This window comes from Adelges cooleyi, unplaced genomic scaffold (assembly GCF_023614345.1).
Source record: "Adelges cooleyi isolate 19-005CV unplaced genomic scaffold, UGA_ACOO_1.1 ACOO_flye_CR_arks_rails_tigmint_CR_PRNA_30, whole genome shotgun sequence".
NCBI lineage: Eukaryota > Metazoa > Arthropoda > Insecta > Hemiptera > Adelgidae > Adelges > Adelges cooleyi.
In genome coordinates, this window is record NW_026095971.1 from 4,497,013 (window position 1) to 4,524,634 (window position 27,622).

The following is a 27,622-nucleotide window of genomic DNA, read 5'->3' on the forward strand; positions in this document are numbered from 1 at the left end:
TTGCTAACTAGCGATAAGAATTGAAGCCGACGGTCCGCCATCCTGGTGGGATTTATGTGTGTTATCAATGCATATAATATATATCTGTATATATTATTATATCAATATTATATATATATATGTGATTGTTATAAACATATATAATTCTCGCGTGATAAGGTTCTAATTCCCACTAAGATGGCGGAAAGTGGCTGCTTCAATCTTCTCTATTGGTGGCATGTACAGTTAGCAATCTAGTTTATTATATATATATATCTATGGTCCATAGATGGCAGAATATGTAACGGCAAGAGATTCTAATATGTAATTGGTACAACTAACACGATATTCCTGCTATATAGCTCGCTTGTTTTTCTTTTAGTACAGCACAGATTACAGATGACTTTTGTATGCATGTGAATGTAATTGATCTTATACGTTAAAATTACAGCTGCAAACTTATTATAAAATCAAAAAACACGACTTTTTGATGATGCCATATTTATTTTTTTTAAATATTTCCTAAAAAAAATGTATTAGGTACAGTTTTAAAAAATTGAATTTTATTGATGAATAACAAACGGATAGGGTTGCCCCACTAATATGACATCTTTCGATTTTATAATAAGTGTATACCTAACTCTAAAACTAGAATAACCGAATAAAACAGAATATGCGTGGCTATATTTCGGTTAAAAATAATGAAATATCATTAATAGGTGATCTAATAAAGAAATTAACGAACACTGAACAATTTTAACTGTTAACTGTAAGATTTAATACAAAAAATAAGTATTCAAATATGTCATCGAAACATTATTTTTAGCACAACATCATTGTAATTTGTAATTATTAAATTGTTTTGTGTAATTGTCGAGATATTTTGTACATATGAAGAATCTCAAATTAAAAAAAAAAATTGTTTAAGAAGTCATTTCTCAATACCACATTGTTTGATCGTGTTGATAAATGATTAACTAATAAACACAGCTACAAACTAATAGCAGATGTTCATTAGCTTATAAATGTTAGTGAAGTATCAATGAAAAACTGAGATCATCGGATGTCTAGCTATTAAAATCAAAAACGAAAATTAATTGATTCAAAGGTAGTATATAGTTGATTCTTAGTGAATCACTTCGTACATAGGCATAGGCTATAGCAGCTATAGACCCTAAAAGAATATGAAAACAATAATAAAAACGACATGATAATTTATAATGTAAGCTAACTGTATATTTGGCCAATGAAAATACACCGTTTAATGCGCGATTTGAATTATTACTTAGTGTAGTTGACTATTCAGACAGTGAGATATTTCTTTCCTGCGTGATAAACATACCATACCATAGATTATACAATACTCAACGATTTTACTAAAGCTAGATTATGCTTTGTCGTCGTCGTTTTCGTCTGCTGTTTCCAAGTCCAAAGTATCTATTGTTGCCAATGCAGCGCTCTTCAGTTTCGGGTACAGCCGTCGGTGAAGAGAATTTAAATCTCTAGTCAGTACACATTTGTCACGTTTCAAAATCAACAATATTTTCTTACACTCGGCAATGTCTTGGCGTACTTGGTCCGCCGCCTCTAAGTCACTATTAGTGGCCATCAAGTGCTTGCGAACAAACCTGTTCAATTGATAAAATATTCATGTTTTTTGTATTATAAAAAAAAGCGTTTCCCTCTTCGGGAAGATTTAGACACCATTTATGCAGAGCACTAAATTGCCGTACTTCTAAAAATTGTTTCTATAGTCTAGTTTAAACAATTTAATAATAAGATCTCAATAATTATTTTCCTCAGCTCTTAGTTGAAAAATATTAAACACTAAAACTCACACGCGATATGACTAGGAATTTTATTATATTTTACTATTTTTATGTTTTGTAATATAGACTCGTCAATTCTAAAATTAATTTCAAAGTAACTCCATTTGGACCTATCACGCTTTTGTTCACAATTATTTAAAGTCGACTGATGGTAAAAAGACTTCTTTGAAAGACAATTATTTGTTTTCGATCGATTAAAATGTGCTTCGATATTAAATCAATTTAAATTATGCACTTATTTTTGTTCGAGAAATAAATGGAATAGTATTATTTAAGACATAACATAAGTTTTTTCTTAAAATACATGTTCCTTTTCTATTTAATTACCCGTTTGTTCTACTTAACCTCTGCAACGGGATAAATCAAATATCCGGAGAAAGTATTTTGAGCGTTACAACTAAAAGTATATTAGATTCGAAATGATTCTTATAGATACATCTATACACTACTTCCAACAGTCTATTCAAAGACATTCGTCAAGGAACAAACCGGATTTGTTTTTAAGTAATTTAAGCATATAAATATCCGTAGTAGACGTCAGCTAATTATTATGTCAAGCATTATCTAAACTTTTCTATCTTTTTTTTTTCTGATGACTTGATATTTGATAAACAGTACAAACCTGACTAATTTTGGAGATAATGACTTATCATTTTGTAAAAATATTTCTTAGGGAGTATCCAGAAAAATAATGAACATAATATTAAAAAAAAAAAAGACAATTGTGTTCTTGCTCCTAAAATTGTATCATCATTCGACTTCATAATAAGTGTTTTTGCTCTAAAACCGAACACTAAAAAAAAATTAAAATCGCTGTCGTATTCCAAAAAATTAATTAGCTACCATAAAAGAATTTTAGTTACTAAACTGATAACAACACATTACATTTTAAACATTAAATAAAGCTTTTGCAAAATATTGCCTATACCGGACTCCTTAAAGAGTATAACGTCCTTAAAATTGAATCATTGCTGGAGTATGTCATGCCCTGGTCTTACATATGATCCCATTTAGAGAAAAAACACATACTCCACCGGGTTGTCTGGCTGTTGCGAACGCGTACACACTTTGTTCAACATCTTAAAAGATCGAGCCAATGCCTTCCAGACTCCGGCCTTTCTCAGATAGCTCATAAACAATTCGTAGTCCATAGACGGCTATAAATAAGATACCAATCAGTTAAAACACAACATCTAGTTATAACCATAATTATGGATAAACACTGGTATGAAAATAATATGGCCAAAAGCTTGTTCTTCTAGTTTATAAATTGTACATAAATGTATAGTAATCGCATCAGCTTTTCGGTACTATATATACATTACTAGTAAACCAAAAAAACAATACTATTTTGTTTTATACTATCACTGCAGGACAACCGACACTAATTAAAATCCAATCGGCAGTATATCGTACTATAGTCCATTGTATTGGCGAGTATAGTAATTTCTTGTCCACACAGCGTACGGATTTTGTAATGGGTTCAAGCGAGTTCAACGTCAACTATACTGACACTATAAAAGTAATTTAATTCGCCGCCTACGTCTCTCCCATACAACAAACTCAGTAGTCAGTTGTTAAATAGGAGCTGACGGTTTTGTCAGCCACTCAGTCTGTCATGTAGTTTGTATCTTAAATTGTAAGAGGGTTTTTTTATTGTTATAACATTAATATTAAAACATTATCTAAGTATGTCCAGGATCAGGCAGTAAAGCCAATTAGGGTTCTTCAGAATTATTTTATTTAATTGTATAATTTATAACAGACTGCTATTTGAAATGTATGATTCAAATGTAAATATTTAAGAATTCTTAGGATTGAAATTAAAAATATATGTTAAAAAAACTTTTCTAGTAAAATTATCTCTCTACATCTGTGAATTATAAATGTACACCTGCGTTGGAATTAGGAAGGCTGTTTTTGTTTAAACAATATTTCCAGTGTTGAATCCATCCAGTTATATGTATGTTATACTATAATAGACCCCTTTAAATCATAGGTTCAGCTAATAAATTAATCATAGAATCTTATTCAAATAAAATATAATACATTTAAAAAAGTGGACAAAATTAGATCGACTAAACATTGTAACTTATATGTTATTCCAATTTATCCCCAAGTATATTATTTATTAGATTAGTATAATAATTATAACTGAATTGGAAGAACATATTTAAAAATTAAATTTATTTAGGAACATATCTCAAACGCTTCAATAGCTAGTTGAGTGTTCTGCTAAACAAACGACTATCTTTTATAGATAGAGTTATATATAGTTTATTATTATAGCAAACTTGTAAACAATGTTTTAATGAAACGTTTTACTAAAGAAAAAAATGGTTTGTAAACTTGCTTTAATAAACTAGAAATAAAAAAAACTCTAGTTATTATTAACGAATAATATCGTTGGATAATATTTAAAAAAAATTCTGCATCAAAGCTGTAGAACTGATAACTCGACTGTGTAATAATATATTGGTACTCCGTACTGTTAATATTGCACAGTCATACACTATGCTATAATAACACTAAGTGTGTGTGTGTGTGGCTAAGGTAGGTTACACAATACTCAACCGGATTGACCGCGGGCAAAATAGTTGGACTGGGCTGTATGACAAAGCCAACCGCCGCTTCTCTACGGTCTCCTACTTTAGTTTAACATTTTTTTTTTTGTAGCTCAGGTTATAGTTCATAATGTTATTTTGAAAAACACTTCACGCTGATGCCTTAGGAATGTTTGAAATTAAATAACGATCTAATTGTATTTTGGAAAAAATTCCGATATAAATATACTAATTATAGAACACTTACTACATAAGGTCAGTTGACTAATATAATAAGAACGAATTTCTCTTTCAAATTTGTAATTATTAAATTTGCATATAATACATGATACATACATTGATACTAGTTCAATACCAATTACAGTTGTTCACAAAAAACATTACTCGTCATAAAAAAAAAATATTTGACATTATTCTTTTTTAAAAACCAAATAGTGAGAGAAAATTGAACTATTAGTTAATTTATATTGAACAGATACAGACGCGGATAATTATGCAGAAATTACATAAAGTTTTTATTTGCCCGAACTCAAATTAAGGCATTAGTCGATCCAATATGCACGTGATCTACGTTATAGAAAGTACAAACCGATTAGTGTGGTCACAATATTACATATACATATTATTCATTATTTAATTTTTATCGTTTTTTTTTTAAATTTATTTAAGTAGAATGTCCAGTGTTATGTCTATTTAATTTAAAAAACAAATAATAACCATAATGCTAATTAAATGAGCATACGTATACTGTAGCGTGTCGCTATTCACCTCGGTTAACATACTGCTATAATATTTGTAAATCTATTAGCATTAGGTCACTTGATTTATCTTAAGAGTAAGTCCTCTGCACGGTTGCGTTACTGTACCAGTTAAAGTCACAGTAAAACATAGTATAGACTAACTCTACCATTTAGCGTCTGCAAAACTTGAACGAACGTGGGTTTGTTAAATTTATTGAAAAATGAAAATATAGATTTAATGGAATCAACGGGATACAAATACAATTAATATTGTCAAATGCCATTATATTGATATTAGCAAAGGCCAATACCGAACTTCAAGAGTTTATTGAAAGTTAAACCAATTAATATATTTTTTTATTTATAAACTACTACTACCTACTACCTATTTCTCAACTCAGCAGTCAACTACATACAACCGACTGCGCCTAAATCATTTTTAAACAACTTTCAACTTCAGCAAGTTGTTTCCTAATAAGCTTTAACATTCTACATGTCATTAATTGTTTTATTTAACACTTTATGGGAGTACACGGGTATTGTTTATTTAGTTCAAAAGTACATGGAGAAATAGTATAGATAGTCAATTTAAAGAATTAGTTACATAACATTTTTCCTTTGCTTAGTGCTTACCTTAATAGGTGAGTCCATTTTTCACGTTGTAATCGTTAGGGTGATTTGTTTATTATAATTTGTAATAAACAACTTTAGTCGTCATAGAAATAAAAATATACTTATCTGGAACGCTAAAACAATAATAATAATCAAGCAGTTTCTGTGACTACTTAAACATGTTAGCTCTACAATGTAATCTACTTTTTGATAATACTACAACAAATTATTCAAATGATTATAATTTATATCTAGTAAATAATATATAAAAATAGTAAAAAAAAAAGAAAATTGAACTATAGATTAAAATATTTAAAATAATAATTTGAATGTATGCTCTAAATTAATTTTAAATAAAACAAATATAATTACGACTTTAGACATTTGCGCTTTGGGTAAAACTATTTTTCATCAAACTAGTCGAGTAATCATGCCATGACCAAAATTAAAAGAAAGATTAATAATACATCATTTTTAAATTAATATATTTAGGAATATACTTTTACTTTTAATTAATAGTATGTTTTGCAAATGCACTTGTTTTCGTGTTTCTGAATTTTCACACTTCAACTACTTATAACATAGTAAAAAATCGTGCTATAACAAATAATACAATTTCTTCTTTCCTAATAATTAGGAAACAAGAAATGTTAATGTTTTCCATTTTCTCTTATTAAGATAAGGGAAGATGGAAGTCTATACAAACTGAATCGATTTCCCAAGTACTCTTGCTCGATACTCTTTATACAGGGCGCAAAAAATTATAAAATATATAAATTTGGATGCACATTAATAATAGATAAAGGATTCAATTCGTACTTTGTGTCGAGGGTCCACTTGAGCACCCAGACAGCTTCTCAACGGAAAAGTATTGTAAAAAATTGTCAAACGTGTATAATTAAAAAACAAAAACAGGCGCCTAAAACTATCTCTGGCTTACGCTACTATGTCAAACTATTGTACTAGTATAATGGAAACAATATGTCTTTAATTGCGGAAAGTGTTTCGTTAGATCATGGTAAGTAAGTTGAGATATTATTTTGTAAACTGTCGACATAGGAAAATAATCGACAAAACTGTGATCGGCTGATCACTTCACACGTGTGCGGTATGAACCAATTTCCTTAGAGAGAATAGCTTAATAACATAATACACATTTTGCCCCGTAAGATACGCGTCGAGGAAAATAAATATGACGGCCGTGAAATCCCGGAAAAATATTGTTAGATAAATAATGTTTTGTTAAATTCCTATAATATATAAACAAGAAAAAATGTACACCGTGGCAGAGTGTATAATGTGATATTTTTTTTGCGATAGACGTTATTATTTTAATTGCATAATCCGTGTAGACCGATTACACGAAATTTATAAACAGACCACCGATTATATCAAGAATTTATTTGATATTACTAGACATCTAACATAGAATGATATAATTTTAAATTAATAAAAGATATACTTTATTTTGCATGAGTGCATCAGTGCATGAGCAGTCACATCTCCCGTAAATGTCAATTAATCGATAATATGTTAAAATGATGACACTGTTTTAGGCCTTATAAAACCTCTGCACCTCTGTAGGTGAAGTATATCATCATTAGTCAGTAAACATCAACAAATTTCTACTTGGATATATCTATCCAAATATAAAATATTGGAACGATTGCTTATTTCTATACAACTTATACATAATATTAAATATTAAAACTAGAAAATATATTACTGCAATAGTATTAATTATATAAACGTATTAGTGTAAACAAACCTGAGCATTATTTTAATACATTTTTATTTAAGTTATTAATATTTAAATAATCGTTGATTTAAATACAAATATAAATAGTAGTAGTTATAGAAAATAATAATATAAGTTAAAAATTGTAATAATAAATCAAAACATTTTGTACTTAAAAAACTATTTTAAATTACAATTTATTTAAAAAAGTAAAATATAAATATATTTTAATAAAATAGTATTTGAAGTTTTAATAAATGTGTCATTTAGAAAAGAAGTAAAAACTATACTACATAATACATACAAAACAATAATGTTTTTTATAAATACATTTTTATTTTAAAATAATGCATTATTAGCTTCAATGCGAAACTGAGATGATATTGGTTTTAAAATTATGTGTTTATATTTTTTTACTATTTGTATTTCTGGACCCACGATATTTCCTAAACCGCTAAACAGATTTCTTGACGTTTCGATATAAATTGACAAACCATTAAAATATCATAAACCCTATCTCTAGAGGGTTTAGAAGGTTTTTCTTTATTTAACTTATTCTAACGTAATTTTGGTACTTAATGTCTGTAAATTAGACTGAAAGTTAATACAGTATGGCCTCATTTCGTAAACAGTTAACATTTTTTTTTAGTGAGGAAAAACCAAAAATAGGAGAGAACGGCACGAGCTGTATAAAACGTCAATGTTGCTACATATGTGTGAAATAGTTTCATTATATTGTTTATAACGATACACTGCTATTGCCTATTGGCAGCAACGAGTTATAAGAAAAGTCTGACGATCAACTCTAATTGTCTCTACCCTATTATTAAAAACACAATTTGTATTTTAATAAGATGTTAAGCCATTTTAACATATCGCCTATGCAGCAGAATAGTGACATCAATTAAAAAACATGACTTTTTAGTTAGCATCAAATTTTGTTTCCGTTTGGTCCCTTAAACCTAAAAATTAGTTATTTGTATCCTAGTCAGTAATTCTATCACTTAGTAGTAAATGAATATTTTTTCAAATTCAAAATTAGTATAACATTTTGACAGCTGAATAAATAAAGGCATTTAATCAACTTCAATAATTCATATATACCGTTTACTAAACTGGAAAAAAATTGATTCAGGATGTTCGGATACTAATCATATTATGAGTAATAATAAACAAGTAACCGCATCAATGCTATTATAAATCGACGCATTGCGATGAAGTCAACATTTTACGAGAAATTTATATTAGTTGTTTCAATAATTTTGAAGGATACACGTTGAGCTCATAATTAAAATGGAATTCCAAAACATTGAGTCTCTATCTACAGCTTTATAATAAAATGTCTATAGTCCGTTATGCAATACATATATATATATATGTATACATAATATATAACCGCCCGCTGAAAAGAAATACGTGTAGGCACTATACTCAACAAGCACACAGCCATACATATTTATGTTTACTATATGTTATAAATAAATACAGATATTTTTTTTTTAAACAAAAGTCATGTAATAATTCACGAAGTAGACACGCTGGAGAGTAGAACGAGATATTGTGTAGCAAAAACAAGTGCAATAAAATTAATTGTATTTGCCTTGTTCAATCGCGATTAGTTTTGCACGCGAGAACAATACAAAATGTATTTACAAGTATACAGCATATCCAACTTGGATATAATGTATATGCTGATTGCTGATACTAGGATAATACAAGTATCAGTTTAGCGATGTTCAACGATTTCAAAATTAAAGCAAAAATATTTGATATTTGTTAAAAATATGTATAGTTACCTACTTTTTAGAATCTTTAGTCATTTGATTTATCGGTATTCTAAAAATAAAATATCGTTATAAAAAAAAGTATTACTCATATTTGTTAATATCTCCTACGCTAAATTAATTCTTCCCGAAGATATTTTTTTCGTATGTAACACGGAATTTACTTCATTTAAGATAACATATTTTCAAAGATTAAATGTTTACTGGAAAATCTTGTCAATACTTATGTAAATAATAAGAATTGATAAATAACAAAAAAGATAATTTTCGTTCATGGTTTACCATTTAACACATCAATTGTGTCGCCACAATTAAAACCTAACCCTAGTGTGAATACTGTAAAAATAATTAATTTAAAAAGAGAATACTAAGTCGAGTGCTTTAGCCTCCAATGCAAGTAGTCAAACGGAAGACTGAAAAAGTTCTCAAATTCTTCTTCGAGAAAGAATATAAAAAAAAAAGATATAACAATGAGCCGTGAGAAAATCGTGTCCTTGTCTTAGACGAACAAAGAACAAAAGTTATTGCTTTTCAGGAAATATTACCAACTGCGGATACAAAGAGTCTAGGAACAAATCGATCTATGCAATACAGAAAAACGCGAATGGAACGAGAAAAGCAAAATAATGTTTTAAACTGTCAGGTTTGCCCATTGGAAATACGATAAGAGTATCGTTATAAATTTTAATAGATTTTGACTATAATATAGAGTACAATCTACTAGTATATTGTGGACAACAACGTTAGATTAGGTTAGACAATTATAAACGATGCACTTTGGCTCATACCTAATAATACGGCTCGTGTACAATTTGTTTGCAACCCACACGATGCGCACGGCGTGGCGTACAAAGCGCGAAGTCGCTAAGGACTGAAAAAACAAAAACGCTTACACGCCGCCCCAGTGCATCGAATGTAACAATTACTGTGATTACGCTATAGGCGCTTAGGTATTGTACTCGAAATACGATTTTAATGTATCACCCGTGGCGTGTGGCCAGACCCTGATGACTCGACCGCAGTTACGTGTGGTGGGAGAACAAATCATTATAAATTATAATGTACACTTGTATTATACAGAGACCGCGCATAGACGTTTTACGGGTATTCTCTCTCTCTCTCCCTATATATATATACAACAATATTATTATTGTTGTACCGTCTCGAAGCGCTTATAATGTTATATTAATTTTTTATTCCTTCTTCTTTCGGTCCGACGTCGCGCACACCACATGAACCGAACGCGACCAGGTCTCCCACCAGAACCAACGACCGCAACACAGAAAGCCAAAGACCTAACCGACCGGGCCGTCTCTTTCAGGCCACGCACAGTCGTCCGGCCGCCGCGTGTTGGCGTTCGCGTCTGATTTAACTGGGAAAGCAAAAAAAGTAATAAAGATAAAACAAACGTATTTGCTTAACAACTCTCTCGTCCGTGAACGTGTCCGCACGATTTCCAAAAAGTATGAATAGTGACCGCTGCAATTGATATTCGGATAACGACCACTAACACCGTAGCTTCTAAACGGATAGGACAAATACAAGTAAGATTTTTGTTCACTCAACATATTAACGTCGAGTTACCAATTGCGAAATAATCCAAAAATAACACAGATATATAGACCCACGCTGTCATAATAATTATTATAACTATTTACGCGCCTTATGCGGCTGCTCAACGAGGTCTCCGGTCCGGCGTTGAAGTCTCCAAGCCACACACTTCTCCGCAATGCAACAACCATTCCACCAACAAGCTGAATCTCACGACTTTCTTAACATATTTAACCGTATTTAACGCTACCTTTGGTGGGGTAAAAACGTCATTAAACCCTGAGCATTGCCTAAACGTTGTCTAATGTCCCCTCACCCCTCTTCGGTTCTATATTCCTCAAAGGCTTAACCCTTAGCATTAATACCATTGCCATACTCATAATGTGTTAATATCACATCACGATAACTATTACAATTATGGATAATATATCGTGAGTCATGGATTTCCGTTCGGATACTAACTTAGTACATAGTCGGTTTTTTGCGCTCACTTTTTTCGTTTAATAGATTTTTTGATGATTACTAACTTTTTTTCTACCTAGTTTTCTCTGGCGTCTAATATACCTTAATGTTGATTTTCTCAACGCTTTACAGTTGCTGAAATAGGTACTACGGTCATGACTCCGAGTAAAAACATTATCGCTCTATAAATAAGTAGGTCGACCGACGCGTTTTTCGGCTGTAGATTTCCTGTGTACCCTTATTGCTCTATTCCAGTGTACGACTTCATATGCTTTATCATTATAAGCGCTAACGCCATTCCCACGCGCCTAATTAACGGTTAGTGTCTGTATAATATAATACCATATAGTACACCATACGATTGGGCGGGGGAGACTTTCAAAAATGTCTTACGACCGCTTCCAAGAGCGTCATGCCGGTTTTAAAATTGGTGTTACGCAACTAAAAGATCAAATGCCTCCGGAACGAATCGATAACGATCGAGTATTATAATACTCAATATTATATCAAAGTAAATAGCAATAATATTATAGAAAGCATAGTGCGAAATGGAGAGAAAAAATGTGTAGCAATGCACCAATTCCTCAGATTTTTCCTTTCACTCGCGATACGACCGCTATAGCCGCCGTTTCACTTTCACGGCTAATGTACCAACCTCGCTACTAGATCACGGCTGCGTACACGACCAACGGACTCCGCTTTGTACCAGATGTACACAAGTGTTTCGGAGATGTAAAAAAATCGAGCGAAACTAAATCTGCACCCGAAGTCATACAACATTCACATCCTGTTAACACAACCTATAAATACATAGTTAACGCTTTGAATTATCTATAATATAAATAACTGAGATCACACAAACTGCAATATATTGTATGCTTCTGTGTACATAATCTATTCAAGTATAGGTATATGAATAGCAATCAAAGGCGCCCGTTTTCTAAGACCCAGGGTACTGAGTGACCTCTCTGTTTTCTCTACACATCATTATAAATTATACTTAGAGCAAACAGACCGTAATAACCACACATGTTGAACAATAATCGCAATAGTTCGTACTACTGAGAACCGTCTTTAACCCAGTCATTTGCTTTTACATTTTTAAAATAATAATGTTTATTTTTTTGGGGGAAGGATATCCAAAAATCATGGATTTGTCAAAATACCAGTTATGTAAAATTTTTTGAATAAAACCATTGAAATAAGAGTGTTAATATATCATCTGAAACATACATTTATACTGGAATATTTCTTTTTTTAAATCTAAACAATAAAACAACAGCTACTGTATAGACACTGGAAAACCGGGGGAGAATATTAGTACGCCTCTTTCTCTTGCTCTAACCAAATAGACGTCCTTTGTAGTAGAGAAATGATTGAATTCATAATTATTTTCAGTTCGTTGGAGGGCCATGACCTTCTAATGTAAAGATATTTCACGAGCCGCAATAATGGGAATTTAAACGGCACGCCGGGGAGAAGTTGCACAATGTTCATCATTTTCGTGTCTAACGTTACTATTATATGTACAATATTGACCTGTACGGACTCTGAACAGTCTAATTATTAAACACGTCTAAAGTTGTAGATCCTAATCTGCCATCGTACCTATGATTTTTTGTTAGTCTATTGTGCCGGACAGGAGTAAGAACTCGTGACATACATTTGTTTGATCGAATTTCGTTTTAACTCCATCCGTACGGTTGTTTAAGTAATGCAACAATATCAACACAACACACTCACATACTAACCACTATCTGTTTTCAATGCGTCCGGTACGTTCCATTGCGCAGAAATGCGTACGACTACATATGATTGACGTGACCAGTTTTTGATTTCACTATTAATATAATAGTCAAGGTAGGTGCACATAGGCACTGTATAGCAAACATATATAACAGTATATTATGATTGTCATACAATGAGGTATAAACTCTATGCGATTGTTATCAGGAACCAAAACGGTAATAAACTGAATATATGGACTTGAAATGTAAACCAATCATGCATAATAATATTTGTAGGCACATTCTACGTTATTAGAAGCGTAGAAGGTGTTGTGACTCGTGAGAAATATTTTCAATAGGTTTATTCTTTCAAAATGAATTATTTCCTTTGGATATTTATAGAACGTAAGGTGCATATATTTTAAACTAAGAGTGGATTTTTCTTCGTGTTTAATATTGAACCAGTTCAGAATGGCGAGGATTGATTCTTTCGTCGTAATAGATCAGTGGAATATTAAAATACGTTGTAAAAAAGTAAAAACACATTTACCTAAATTATCAATTTCAATCATCCAATTATTTATTTGCAATAATTAGCTAAAGAAGCTGGTTTTTATCGTTAGATTAGGCTTGTAAACCAGCGATTTCTTCGCACTGCGATACTATGAGTGTCAACCGATCTTTATATTGAAACAATACATTTCTTGACCAAGGTCAAGTCGAAACCCGTTTTTCTCCAACGTTAGTCTCTCTGCTTTTGTACATAAACCAGCATATTATAATGTTTAATATTGTTATATAATAACTAAATACTATCTCTACAATTATTAAAAGTTAATATTGTAAGTCAGATTAATGGCCGCCGTTCTTTGGGCGTTCATAACGAAAGTGAAATTGCGCGTACTTGAACTCCGCAAAGTCCATCGAGACGGTGTCAAATGACCTGGGCAGCATTATTACATCAGACGGGTGTTGTGCACGACATTGCGTTCTGACGAAACATTATTTTGTTAACCGACTGAATCAATTTATGCAAAATTCAATATAGCTGGATAATCACACGCTCACATACCTTGTCGTTGGCACCGCTATGTAATTAATAAGATAGATTAATGGACAAATAATAGATTTGCATGGTTGTCACGTGCATTATTATCGTTTTTGTTGTCAACTCTTATGTTACAAATATTCATACTTATATAATTTTAAATATATGACCCTTTTAATTGTTCTAATCGGTGTGAAACGACTAATGCGCGTGCGTAATTTTTAGATTTAACAGAGCCGAGTCCAGTGACACTGGCCGGCCAATCCTAACAAAGACAAAATCGTTATTGGCGATTTTATGTTATAGAGCATAGACTATAGTTTAAAAATCCAATTATTCGACGAGTCGCGGCGGTAAAATCGGTCTTAGATTCTATTGTTAATTGTAAATCTGAAAACAACTGAATGGCTACACGATATTGTGCTAGGGAGATGTTATATAACAATAAGAAAAAGAAAAAATGAAATACCCGATCCATAAAACCATTAGTCATAGACGCTAGCGGCTAGCAACTGTTTAAGGGCACATTATCCATTTGCTTACGTTTATGAGTTTAAACCAGACACTGGAACACAGCATATATTTGTATTAAAAAAAGAGTTAATCGATTAAATAAACAAAAATTGAACCGTAGCTGATCTTTACTAAAATATATCACAAAAAAATTGTCTTTACTCTTAGATGTTTGCACTGTCTTTTTTATAATATTAAATTATTTAAACAAAACGAAAAAAACATGTATTTCTTTAAAATTATCTGCTCTTATATTATACACACCATATACTTGTAAAATAAACTAGAAATATCTTTAAGCTATCGAGAGTCGTTTATTTTTCAATGTGTTTTTTAGCAAAACGAGACTTGACGCGTGAAATAATAAAGATAATTCACTAGTATAAACCAGTGATTTTCGGAATATATAAATATTTAGGTGGTCAAGGGTGGTCGATACTATTCAATAGATGAACATAATTTTTCGGAAGCGCGGTAGATAAGCTTTCAAATATTTTTAACTTTAAATTTAATTTTACCGATTTAATATATCGGTGTGTCGGATGCAGACCGTTATAACGGTATAATATGGTGTATAATTAATAGAACGAGCATGAATTATATGGGTCGGCCGCATAAGAAAACGAAAGCGACCGGTACCTATGTTGAAGATTAATAACCGTGAGATCATTTTCTATTAATTCTTTTTAGAACAATGGCGTCGCTCCAGCGTTTATCGTTCGTGCCGTCTGTGAACAATCTATCACACCAAAGACTCCAGGACAGCGACGAAAATTCTACAGACGACGATGAGAGTTCACCCCTGACCCAAGACTTATACGGAGGAAGGTAATAGATAAATTGACTTTAATACAGCAACTAAACGTTCCGATTAACTTGCGTTTTTTTACTGTGACACGCTAATGTTTTTGTATTGTATACTTGCAACTATATCGACCAAGAATAAAATTGAATTAACTAAATTACCCGTTGTAGTCAGAGGACCGTTGCAGAAACAAAAGCATGGGACGTGTTCCGAGACTTGCCACCACGCAGCGACAGTGGCTCCATGACCAATCAGGCATGTCTTGAGTTCACCATTCGTGTTCTCAAAATGCTTGCTTACCTGACCACGTTTATCATAGTCTTATGCTGCGGTGTCATGGCCAAATCCAGCATGTTTTTCATGACTTCTCAAATACGAGCCGACCGGGTGGTGACGTACTGCAACAAAGATCTGAGTGGGTACAAAGTAGTTTAATCACCGATGTGTCTTAATTTTTTTTATTTAATACAAATGTTTGTATAGGTCGTGACAAGCTCTACGTAGTTAACTTGCCCACAGAAGAACGAGTCGTGTGGATATGGTGTCTTCTATTAGCGTTCATCGTTCCCGAACTGGGAACCCTAATCCGATCCATTAGGATATGTTTCTTTAAATCTTGTCGAAAACCGCCGCTTAAAGATTTCGTTTTCGTTTTAGTCATGGAAACCTTACACGTTTTTGGCATCGTCCTGCTGGTCTATGTAGTGTTACCCAGCTTGGACGTAATTAAAGGTGCAATGCTTACCAATTGTCTTTGTTTCGTACCGGCATTACTCAGTGAGTTATTTAAATTGTCAACAACTCTGAGTACTATCTTTATTAACCGTTTCGTCTTTTCAGGCTTATTGTCGAGAACCACAAAAGGATGCAAGACTAATTCGGAAAAATCAGAAGTTTATGCCAAAGTTTTGATGGACTTAATCGCTGTCGCTTCGCAAGCCACCGGCTTTTTCTTGTGGCCTCTGTTGCACCCGGAACAACAAATGAACACTTTCATTATACCAATAACAGTGTTCTGTATTTCTTGCGGTTATTGGGAAAACTATACGACTAAGCACACACTGTTCGGTAAGCAAAATTATATTTTTACAGTCAGAAAAATTACATGAGAACTTTTACTAAATGTTAGATTTTGTGTAGGATTTATGCGGTTTGCATACCTCATTAAAGACCGCATGAAAAGGACACGGTATTTCATATACATGTTGATATCCGTATGGAAAATGATGTGTTTCTTGTGCTTCATGCTAATAATCATGTTTATAAAAGGCGAAAGCGTCACGCAATTGTTTACATTGGTCAACGCCGGGCTCTCGAATCACAAGATACAAGTCCTGGAGGTGAGCAACGAGCCATTTTAAACGGGTACAGTTGTAATAAACTTTAATGTTTGGTCCGATTAGGTGAACCAAGTACTACGAAATGGCGCTACTCTTCCTGATCTTTCGGACATTATCACAACCGGTGACACAGTAGACGTGGACGCAGAATATATAACCGCCTTACATGTTCTGCTCATACAAATTATATCGGCGTACCTTTGCTATATATTCGGTAAGTAACGAATAAATATTCGTTGAATCAAATCACTTGGAAATTATTTTAATCATACATTGTCATCAATGTCTTCCTCGTAGGTAAATTCGCTTGCAAGATCATGATCCAGGGATTTAGTTACGCGTTCCCGGTTAATCTAACCGTACCAGTCACCATGTCAGCATTAATAATCGCATGCGGGTTGCGGCACGACGATCCGTGTTTCTTCCACGAATCCATTCCCGACTACTTGTTTTTCGATTCACCCGATGTGAACTTTCTCAATAATTTCATCGCCAAAGAGGTAAATTATGAATAATTAAAACATGCGAATCCGTACCAAACGCCGTTTATTTCGTTGCAGCACGTTTGGGTTTGGTTATTGTGGCTTTTGTCTCAGACGTGGGTGACCCTGCACATTTGGACGCCAAAATGCGAACGTTTGGCCACCACTGAAAAGTTGTTCGCAAGACCAATGTACGATGCTCTGCTGATTGACCAATCGTTGGGCATGAACAGGAGGTGTGACGATGAGAAAGACGTAAAAACCGAAGTAATTATAAACAGTACCTAGGCAACATGAACCTGTTGTAAAGATTAACCTTCTTTAACTGTATAGGAACTGGCCGACAGAGAAAAAGAACCGGACGAGTACTACGAGACGATATCGGTGCACACGGACGTGAGTAGCACCACGCCGAAAACAGTAAAGAAATCCGACAGTATCACCAAGATATACGCATGCGCGACTATGTGGCACGAAACCCACGAGGAGATGATGGAAATGTTGAAGTCAATACTTCGAATGGACGAAGACCAATGTGCGCGCCGAGTGGCTCAGAAATACTTGCGAGTAGTCGACCCCGACTACTACGAATTTGAAAGTGAGGCGATATTTGTTGTTTTTGTAATCCTCTATGTCGTCACGTTTACAACGTTCATCCAATTGTCGATTGTGCTTGTTTAGCGCACATATTCTTGGATGACGGTTTTGAAATCAGTGATGAAAACGACGACTGGAGTCAAGTAAATAGGTTCGTCAAGCTGTTCGTGACCACCATTGACGAGGCGGCCACACACGTACACGAAACGAACATACGCATCAAACCGCCGACCAAGTATCCGACCCCATACGGTGGCCGGTTAGTGTGGACATTGCCGGGTAAAACCAAACTGACAGTACACATCAAAGACAAATCAAAAATTCGTCACAGAAAACGATGGAGTCAGGTTATGTATATGTACTATCTGCTCGGCCATCGACTTATGGAGCTGCCAATATCGGTCGAGCGGAAAGAAGTAATAGCGGAAAACACATTCTTACTGACACTGGACGGAGACATTGACTTTCAACCACATGCAGTCCGATTACTAATAGATCTAATGAAAAAGAACAAAAACTTGGGAGCCGCTTGTGGCAGAATCCATCCTGTTGGAGCCGGTATAAAATCTTTACTCTTATCCTCTAAAAAGTTGTATGTAATCTGGCAATCATAACTATGTGTAACTTTTGATGTTTAGGTCCGTTGGCTTGGTACCAAATATTCGAGTACGCAATCGGCCATTGGCTGCAAAAGGCTACTGAACACATGATTGGTTGTGTCCTGTGTAGTCCAGGATGTTTCTCGCTCTTTAGAGGTAAAGCTCTGATGGACGATAACGTTATGAGGAGGTACACGATGAAGTCGGACGAAGCCAGACATTATGTGCAATACGATCAAGGTAAGAACAGTGACTATGCCACCACTTAAATAAGTTATTAACCATTATTATGATTAGGCGAAGACAGATGGCTATGTACGCTCCTACTGCAAAGAGGATACCGTGTGGAGTATTCGGCTGCGAGCGATGCTTACACTCATTGTCCAGAAAGCTTTAATGAGTTCTACAATCAACGTCGTCGATGGGTACCGTCGACAATGGCCAATATTATGGACTTGCTAATGGACTACAAGAAGACAATTAAGATTAACGACAACATTTCAATGCCTTATATCAGTTACCACGTGAGTTTACAACGTTATTATATATTTTCTCTTATTTTTACTATCGCTTTCTTTGCATTCCTAACACAAGTTATTTACTTAATACGTATTCACAGATCATGTTGATGGGAGGTACAATTCTGGGTCCGGGCACGATATTTCTTATGTTGGTTGGAGCTTTTGTGGCTGTTTTCCACATAGACAACTGGACGAGTTTCTATTACAATATAATTCCGATTCTGACATTTGTTTTCGTGTGCTTTACTTGCAAATCACACATACAGGTAAATAATTGGTCACTGATCAATGACCGGTCTATAAATTATTAACGCTCATTGAATTTATTTGCAGTTGCTCCTGGCGCAAATACTTTCGGCAATCTACGCGCTAGTAATGATGGCCGTCATTGTCGGTACGGCTTTACAGCTGGGTGAGGACGGCATCGGTTCGCCATCGGCCATTTTCCTGATAGCCATGTTGGGCTCGTTCTTTATAGCAGCATTACTACATCCACAAGAGTTCTCTTGTATAATCTTCTTCTCAATATACTTGCTATCTATTCCATCGATGTACTTGCTTTTAATTTTGTACTCAATCATCAATCTCAACATCGTCACGTGGGGTACAAGAGAAGTTCAAGTAAAGAGGACGAAAAAAGAAATCGAAGCGGAAAAGAAAGCGGCGGAAGAAGCAGAGAAAAAGAACAAACAAAAATCAATGCTCGGTTTCTTGCAAAATTTGGACCCCAACGCCAACAATGAAGAAGGATCGTTTGAACTTTCCTTCGCCGGCCTGTTTAAATGCATGTTCTGTACTTACCAAAAACCTGTGGACGAGCGCCAACAGCTAGTCAGAATTGCAGATTCACTTGAAGGACTAGGCAAACGGATGGACCTCATCGAAAAGTGGGTTTTAAATATTTTATTTTATTTGTGTTTTTTTAACATGATGGATTTCTTATTTGTCTTGTGTCTAATAGAAGTATAATCGACCCGACGTCGGTTAATCGCAGAAGGAACATTTCAACAAGCAGCGTACCGCATCAGAATGCGCTGAATCCTGTGCAAGAAGAATCGTCAGAAAACGACCATTCCGAAACCGAAACAGACGAGGAATCTTTAGGTAGGCACGCTTAAAAATAATAATTTACCATCATGAAGTATTAAAATAATTTATTTTTCTATTTTTAGAACCGAAAGTGGAGCGCAATGACGACATTAACCCTTTTTGGATCGAAGACAAAGCGTTAAAAAAAGGTGCGGTGGCATTTTTATCAGTGAGCGAACAATTGTTCTGGAAGGACTTGATAGACAAATATTTATACCCGATCGACGAAGATAAGAACGAGAAAGCTCGTATCGCATCAGACTTAATCGAGCTGAGAAACAAATCTGTGTTTTCGTTTTTTATGATCAACGCTCTTTTCGTGCTCGTCGTATTCTTGCTTCAGCTGAACAAAGACAAACTCCATTTAGACTGGCCACTGGGCGTAAAAACCAATATTACCACAATACCAGAAACGTCAGAAGTAAGTACCTAGTCAATTTCGCTCCTTAACTGTAACACTTAAGCTATCTATATCTAAACATTATTTGGTGCTCGCAGATCATTATCACTAAGGAGTACCTTCACTTGGAACCTATCGGTCTGGTGTTCGTGTTCTTCTTCGCGTTCATCATGGTCATTCAGTTCACGGCTATGTTGTTCCATCGTTTCGGAACTCTGTCACACATACTCGCGTCTACCGACCTGAACTTCTGTTGGAACAAAACGGTAGGATTTTGGGCGAATTAAACAAATTATCTATTATTGGTAAACTTATCCTGGTTTGACGTGGTCGTTTATTCAGACTGAAGAATTGACACAAGACGGTCTTCTAGACAAGCAAGCTGTGGTCATAGTTAAACATCTGCAACGTTTGAAAGGTATCAATGGCGATTATGACAATGATTCGGGATCGAGCGGAGGAAACGTTGGCCGACGAAGGACGATCTACAATTTGGAGAAACAAAGGCAGAAGACTCGGACGATAGGAACGCTGGATGTAGCGTTCCGGAAAAGGTTTTTGCAAATGAAAATGGGCGAAGACGAAGACGAACCGCAAGGTAAACGTTTAAACAAGGGAACTAGGGCATTTATACAATTAAAAATGTAATTAATACATTACTTTAGACGAGAAGATTTACAAAAATATAATATCTTCAAGTGTAACTTACGTCCATTATATTCAAAATAATGATTTTAAGCTAGTTTTATTTTAATCCGAAATGATGATATCACTAAAGGTTTTGATGAATTTACAGAGATATATATATTGTATTAGCCCCAAAACATAGCCATGTTAATGCCCTTATGTCGTCCACAAGCTGTTATACTGGGATCCATGCTTTGATGATTCATTACATGTAGCTGTTGTTCAGTATTGACGTTTTGTTTGGGTTCTTTTGCAGGTACTCCGGTGTTGGGTAGAAAGCTGACTATGGGCAAAGAAGTGCGCCAGGCACTGGAAGTCAGGAGAAGGTCGATGCAAGCTGAGCGGCGAAAGTCTCAGATGCAAACTTTAGGGGCCAGCAACGCGTTTAATCAGGCTCAGCGGCAATCGAACGCGGGTATTAGTGTCAAAGACATATTCAAAGGCAGCCAAAATCCCGCATATGAACATGACGAAGGTGAACTACAATTGCAAACCATGAATTAATCAAAAACGAGAAGAAAAAATAAAACCTAACCGGAGCGAATTGGACGCCAAGCGTTTCTAGTCAACATATTTTTTTTTGTATTTTTGTAACTCTGCCATCAGACGTAATGTATGTCAGTCGACTCCTCGCGTAATTGACGTTTTGTGTTCAAAAATTAAAAAAAAAAGATAATGTCAAAAACAGTTTTTCTTTGTACTCGGTTATAGATATTATAATTTATAATAATTAATACTCTACGACAAAGGCTAATACACGATAATACATGGCCAAAAGCAGTTTACCTACTTAAATATATATTAAGTAATATTAATTCATTTTAAAATCCAAGACATTGAAATCTTAACTAATGACACTGTATTGTGTACACTCGTTTCAATAATAATGTACCTAGTATGAAATTTTTTTAATTAAATGTTGTTGCTCATTATTTATGTTACTGGTTTTACTATCCAAATCTCTGTACCTTGCTCCATTAGTTGAATAAATTGATAATAGCGATTATTATTTAACAATCTCAAAAAAACAAACCAACTCAATTTATAATTAGAGATTTCATAATATAAAGTATTTTAATATATTTATAAATCATTGTTTGCAAAAATGAAACAAATTCACAAATATAAGACAAAAAATACTGTATTTATTCCTGCGAGCTAATTGTTTACAAAAATGTATAAAATAAAAAAAAATAATAATAAAATAGAACTCCATTTAAATGTGGTATACAAATATGTAGATTTTAATAAAAACCATATTGTGTTATATCACTAAAAAAAATTGTATAGAATTTAGTGAATATTCAAAATACCAATATATTTTGTTGAGGTAACTAATTGTAAGAAGCGTAAATGACTGCGTTAAAAGTTAAATGCTGCAGGTAAACCAGATTTCCTGTAAATAAAATGTTGAGCGTGCTTGTCCGGAGGTAAATGATAAGCAGCCACTGCTTCTTCTGCGACCATAGCATTTTTCCATTTTTCCTAAAATTTGTAAATATCTCTATAGATTGTAATATTACTTTTAAAAAGTGAGAGTTTAATTTTTACCAATTTTGGAAATTTATCTAACGGAAAAATAAATAATCCCTTGGAGACAGGCTCGATTGAATCAAAACGCTCAAACCAAGGCCATATCATGTAATCAATCATTTGAGGGCTACTACCTAGAAAAACCACAAACATTTTTAAAAAAAACAATTTTAAAGCAAAACTCAAAATGTTACATGAGAGTTGGCTAATATTATAATAATTTTAAATTTAAAATGAAAATTTAATTTTAACAGGTTCAGCACCACATCCTGCGGTGTCCATTGTAATTTAATCCTCCAAGGCCATGGCAGACATGGTGTCCACCTGAAACCTGAACCTACACCTAAACCTCCCCTGATAGTAATATTAAACGCTGAGTATAACATTAAAAAAACACCGGTGTCCACGTGGCGCTGAACCTGTTAAAAAGAATATTTAAAGTAAATATTTTTAAATTGAACATTAAAACATATTTGTGTTCATTTGTTTAATAATGATTTTATTTATAACTTTTTAACTAAAACAATAATTTTTTAAGAACTATTACTGTCCATGATATTTGGATAATTAATTTTACTTCAAATGTTTAGACAACACATTGAGACCAAAATTGTATTTTATTCCTACAAAAATGATGACCCAAAATAAGTATAAGGTCAATATTGTTTTATAGGTTCAGCCGTAAATTTATAAGTTTGCCCATACTTATGTATTGTAGTATGTAGCATAAAGTTTGCAAGGAGCACACTACAGTATTATAGGTGTTAAATTATTTTGGAGGAAAAAATACTTCAAAGAAGGTTTTATATAACTTTGTGAATCTTTCTTTCTCTATACATACAAAATATTATGTTTAATGAAAAATTACCTCCAAAATATTTGGAATCTCTTTGTGCTAATTCATCTTCAACTGGTTTTAAACTCTCAACTAGTTCATTAAAATTACTTTTTTCCAACTCAGGTGTTGTCATCATAAGCTTATAGAAAGCTGAAGTAACCTATAAAAGTACCATTATTTAGTATTATTTATCTATAAAAAGACACATGTAGATAATAATTATGTGTTAAAAAAACAAATTTAATTAGTTTTAATTTGTATATTTGTGATAATAATTACCTTTCCAAAAGATTCGATAAATATTTTGTCTAAAATCTTCTGCAGTGGGCCGTTTTTCCACAGTGGCGGTTCTGGATACTGCTCGTCAAGAAAATCGGCTAAATGCAGACTTTCGGATAAAAACTTTCCATCGTATATCAAAGCAGGAACTTTACCAGCAGGAAAAATGTTTAAATACCATTCTGGCTTGTCCGAAAGATTAATAAAAACAGGATCATGCCTAAAAATTTAAAAAAACACGCATAACTGTTTTTAAATCACTAATCTATACTATGGATAAACATAGTTTTTCAAAAACATTTTTATTTTCCACTCAACCCTCACACCAAATTAACCAAAAACTTGAGCTAGAATAACGGGATACGAACAGTCTGTGTCTTATAACCATAGGGAACGACCCATTATTTATCGAAACATGTTTGTAGCCTTATCCACTGCAGCACATTGTATGACATAGGTACAAAATAAATCTAATGACAAACAAACATTATGATAGTTGTAACAAACTTACGGTATTTTTTTGGCATTTAACACTAACTGAACTCTCTGAGCGTACGGACAGTATCGCATGCTATAGAACCTTAGTTTGCCCGGTACTAATTGTGGTTCGACAGAATCTTAAAAATAAAACAAATTCATTGTTTTTTTTTAAATCTTTAGTACAATTGTTTTTTTTAAATTAAAAATCAAATTTTAAAATTGTACAGAGTACATGGCTGGTTAAGTAATAATACTTGTACTACCTTTTGCTAAGTGTTTGGCCATTTGTATTACTGTTGAAGCCACAGTGTAAATACGGGACAAAAAGCACTTAATTATTACTTGTTTTGTAAAATAGATTTAAAATAATAATATAACTACTAAATATGTATATTTTAATAGTGACACTGTGAAATTAAATAGCGGACAAAATTTCACGAGTGGGAAACTTTCGATAAACCTAACATTTGATTATAAATATTAGATAACGATTGATAAAAGGTGACCACTGACCAGATTGATTCAATGTTGACTACGGTTAAAAAGAATAACAAGACGTATTATACCATCATATAACGCCCAGAATGCTGTGCCTAGTGTAGGTAGAGGCCAAATATAAAGTGAAAGAAACAGGAAACTGACTTTAGGTAACAGTAACCTTGATAGGTATAATATTATTACTAAAATGTAAACAAAAATTACTTAAAACAAAAACTATACTATGAAAATAGTCGTAATACTTAATTAATATAGTGTGTTCTATTAATATTAACAAAATAAATGAGTATCCCGATTCATCTTGTTTAGGTATACCTTCGAAAATACTATTGTCTATAATCGACAATGGTAAAATAATAATCAGACAATCAGTATACATAATACCTACCTAAATATTATGTACCTATGAGTAATTTTATTTCAGCATTTACATTTTCAGCGAATATACACTTAAAATAAACGTATAATTTAAAGAACGGTGTAAACTGTAATATCTATTCTTTGTAAGTTGTAACACAATTACTCTAAACTTTTTACTACCCAGTCATTATTTTCAGTGGGTCAACCTCGGCCATTTTGTCTCATAATAAAACTTTGTTATTGTCATTAAATTAATTATCAAATAAATGACCAAATACGAATAACATTTAAAATAAAATAAACAGTTGAATAATCTAATTTAGAAATCAGAAGACAGGGATCATTTAGAAGGGAAGTATATTGTAATGCATTTAAAAATAAAAATTGGAATTATATGGGTTATTTTTCTTTAAATTATAATGTAAAAAGGTTCGTGTTTTTTTTATTAAATAAAAGAAATAATCCTACTATTTTAATATACCTTTATTGAATGATTTGATCAATATACACATTGTAAATAAATATAAAAATAAATAAATATTGTACATAAACAATAAACAACTAATGCTAACACAAAATGATAATAAAATACAAACGAAAATTAGTACAAAATTTATTTTGTATTTGTTTTTATTGCAGATGCATATTTTTCTTTCATTTTGAGGAATACCTCTGCATGCTTTTCTGGTGGTGCATAATATGGAGCTACAGCTTCATCAGAAGTCATTGCGATTTTCCATTCATCCTTAAAATAAATTATTAAAAATATAATATAATATGCTATAGATAAAAAATGTTGTATAGATTGTAAATGAAGAAAATTTTTTAATAAAAAAAAAAAAACAACACCCTTACCAATTTAGTAAACTGATCAAAATTAACTGAGTATGAACCATTAGTTATAAATTTGATAGCATCAAAACGTTCAAACCAAGGCCATATCATGTAATCAACCATTTTTGGTGATTCACCTAGGCATACAAAACATTTAGTTAACTTACAAAATAAGTACATTATAATATAATTCTTATAACTGAAATACTTAATAGTTAATAATTATATTAAATAAGTATAATTATAATTTTTACAGTGTTTACATAAATTCATAGCTATATTCAATTATATTTGAGAAAAAATTATTTTTTATTGTGTTACATTTATTGATCTATTAATAATTATATAAAAATTACCTCCGAAGTATGTTGAACCCCTCCGTGCTAATTCATCATCTATTAGTTTTAAACTATCAACTAATTCATTGAAATTACTTTGTTCCATTTCAGTTGTGGTCATGACAAACTTATAAAATGTAGATGTTACCTAAAAGTTAAGATTTTAACTATTTTTCTTTTAGTATTTTTTTATTATTATTTTACTTTACCTATAATAAATAAATGTTAAACAAATGTATACAATTAACATTCAAAAATAATACTTTTTAAATAAAAATGTATTCATGGGTAACATTACCTTTCCAAAAATTTCTTCTACAAACAACTTATCCAATATTTTTTGTAGAGGTCCATCTGTCCACAATGCAGGCTGAGGGTATAATTCATCAAGGAAATCTGATAGTAATAAACTTTCATATAGTATTTTTCCATTAAAACGTAAAGCTGGAACTTTACCAGCAGGAAAAATATTCAAATACCAATCTGGCTTTTCTGATAAGTTTATAAAAACCGTATCATGTCTGAAATCACAAGTGCATATTATTTTCATTAAAAAACAATCATATTATTCTAACTAATAAATGTGAATCTATTTAAAGATTATACGTACGGTATTTTTTTGTAATTTAGCACTAATTGTGTTCTATGCGCATAAGGACAATACCGATAATTATAAAACCGCAGTTTTCCTGGCACTAAATCTGGTTCTATGGAATCTGAAAAATTTAATTGGAATTATGTACTCACACAGTTAATACCCAATATGAATATAGACTCGCGACCAAATAACCTGTACAATAACAATAACTTTTCGTTCTTATATATTTTATTATTACCTTTTCCTAAATGAATTTCCATTCTCAAAACACAAAAATGGTGATCCTCTTTAAACGAGTAAACGCCAAGTAAAATAACCTTCAACCTTTATAGGTGCAGCCTGCAAGTAAACAACGCGTATGAGTGGCGACTGGCGACTGCTATCGTTGAAATTTGAGTATTATAGTACCTACTGTAATGATAATATACCTGTTATGAAAACGTAAAGTTATGCATTCTATGCTGCTACCTGTCGGCAGAATGCAGTTACAATGAAAATAACATAAATATTAACATTAATTATAATCAAATCGGTATAGGTTACACCGACTGTCTAGACTCAGCCTAAAGTTTAAGACGAATACCTGTATAAAACATTATTCAGTGCATCGTGATTGTAATGAACAATATTTCATTAGGTTGACATTGTTGAAAAATTATCGCACCCATTAGGGGAGGGCTTGCATTCCATCACCTTTCAATACTAAATTACCTACAACAATAATTTATTTATGATTTTGGCTGAGGGTCTATCGAAAATGCTAGTTATGTTAGATTTATTGCCCCATTTTAGCAAAT

At 32.7% G+C, this 27,622-nt stretch overlaps 4 protein-coding genes across 4 annotated transcripts; 1 reads left to right on the top strand and 3 right to left on the bottom strand.

The window, feature by feature from the left end:
• Positions 1-1,035: 1,035 nt before the first annotated feature.
• On the bottom strand, positions 1,036-5,882 carry LOC126838842 (uncharacterized). The gene is made up of 3 exons (XM_050573588.1): positions 5,746-5,882; positions 2,838-2,965; positions 1,036-1,607 (listed from the first exon to the last, which is right to left on the bottom strand). Exons 1-3 carry the CDS (start codon positions 5,761-5,763, stop codon positions 1,367-1,369), a joined length of 387 nt encoding a protein of 128 aa, XP_050429545.1. The 5' UTR covers positions 5,764-5,882; the 3' UTR covers positions 1,036-1,366.
• Positions 5,883-10,560: 4,678 nt separating this feature from the next.
• LOC126838863 (chitin synthase chs-2) lies at positions 10,561-21,999 on the top strand. Its single transcript, XM_050573626.1, has 20 exons — positions 10,561-10,790; positions 15,238-15,375; positions 15,523-15,767; positions 15,836-16,129; positions 16,193-16,420; positions 16,493-16,692; positions 16,756-16,906; positions 16,990-17,192; positions 17,253-17,441; positions 17,508-17,772; positions 17,856-18,329; positions 18,410-18,610; positions 18,668-18,894; positions 18,990-19,157; positions 19,225-19,778; positions 19,853-19,995; positions 20,064-20,401; positions 20,479-20,646; positions 20,723-20,978; positions 21,324-21,999. Exons 2-20 carry the CDS (start codon positions 15,242-15,244, stop codon positions 21,569-21,571), a joined length of 4,686 nt encoding a protein of 1,561 aa, XP_050429583.1. The 5' UTR covers positions 10,561-10,790; positions 15,238-15,241; the 3' UTR covers positions 21,572-21,999.
• A 191-nt stretch (positions 22,000-22,190) lies between these two features.
• Positions 22,191-24,673, bottom strand: LOC126838865 (pyrimidodiazepine synthase-like). The gene is made up of 6 exons (XM_050573628.1): positions 24,461-24,673; positions 24,229-24,334; positions 23,718-23,937; positions 23,469-23,598; positions 22,619-22,734; positions 22,191-22,552 (listed from the first exon to the last, which is right to left on the bottom strand). Exons 1-6 carry the CDS (start codon positions 24,480-24,482, stop codon positions 22,430-22,432), a joined length of 717 nt encoding a protein of 238 aa, XP_050429585.1. The 5' UTR covers positions 24,483-24,673; the 3' UTR covers positions 22,191-22,429.
• An 850-nt stretch (positions 24,674-25,523) lies between these two features.
• LOC126838864 (pyrimidodiazepine synthase-like) lies at positions 25,524-27,224 on the bottom strand. The gene is made up of 6 exons (XM_050573627.1): positions 27,064-27,224; positions 26,838-26,943; positions 26,526-26,748; positions 26,246-26,375; positions 25,911-26,026; positions 25,524-25,800 (listed from the first exon to the last, which is right to left on the bottom strand). The coding sequence occupies exons 1-6, from the start codon at positions 27,083-27,085 to the stop codon at positions 25,669-25,671; spliced, it is 729 nt and encodes a 242-aa protein (XP_050429584.1). The 5' UTR covers positions 27,086-27,224; the 3' UTR covers positions 25,524-25,668.
• Between the last annotated feature and the right edge of the window lie 398 nt (positions 27,225-27,622).

What these genes read in the sequence shown, in the direction of transcription:
- LOC126838842 (XM_050573588.1), bottom strand. An exon ending in CAGCCAGACAACCCGGTGGA is followed by an intron (nt 1,608 to 2,837) that starts GTATGTGTTTTT and finishes TCAATTGAACAG; the next exon opens with GTTTGTTCGCAAGCACTTGA.
- LOC126838863 (XM_050573626.1), top strand. Translation starts at nt 15,242, where the DNA reads ATGGCGTCGCTCCAGCGTTTATCGTTCGTGCCGTCTGTGAACAATCTA. An exon ending in TTATGTGCAATACGATCAAG is followed by an intron (nt 18,611 to 18,667) that starts GTAAGAACAGTG and finishes TATTATGATTAG; the next exon opens with GCGAAGACAGATGGCTATGT. An exon ending in AACAGACGAGGAATCTTTAG is followed by an intron (nt 19,996 to 20,063) that starts GTAGGCACGCTT and finishes TTCTATTTTTAG; the next exon opens with AACCGAAAGTGGAGCGCAAT.
- LOC126838865 (XM_050573628.1), bottom strand. Translation starts at nt 24,482, where the DNA reads ATGGCCAAACACTTAGCAAAAG. An exon ending in GGCCAAACACTTAGCAAAAG is followed by an intron (nt 24,335 to 24,460) that starts GTAGTACAAGTA and finishes TTTATTTTTAAG; the next exon opens with ATTCTGTCGAACCACAATTA. An exon ending in TTAAATGCCAAAAAAATACC is followed by an intron (nt 23,938 to 24,228) that starts GTAAGTTTGTTA and finishes TTAAATTTTTAG; the next exon opens with GCATGATCCTGTTTTTATTA.
- LOC126838864 (XM_050573627.1), bottom strand. Translation starts at nt 27,085, where the DNA reads ATGGAAATTCATTTAGGAAAAG. An exon ending in GGAAATTCATTTAGGAAAAG is followed by an intron (nt 26,944 to 27,063) that starts GTAATAATAAAA and finishes TAAATTTTTCAG; the next exon opens with ATTCCATAGAACCAGATTTA. An exon ending in TAGAAGAAATTTTTGGAAAG is followed by an intron (nt 26,376 to 26,525) that starts GTAATGTTACCC and finishes CTTAACTTTTAG; the next exon opens with GTAACATCTACATTTTATAA.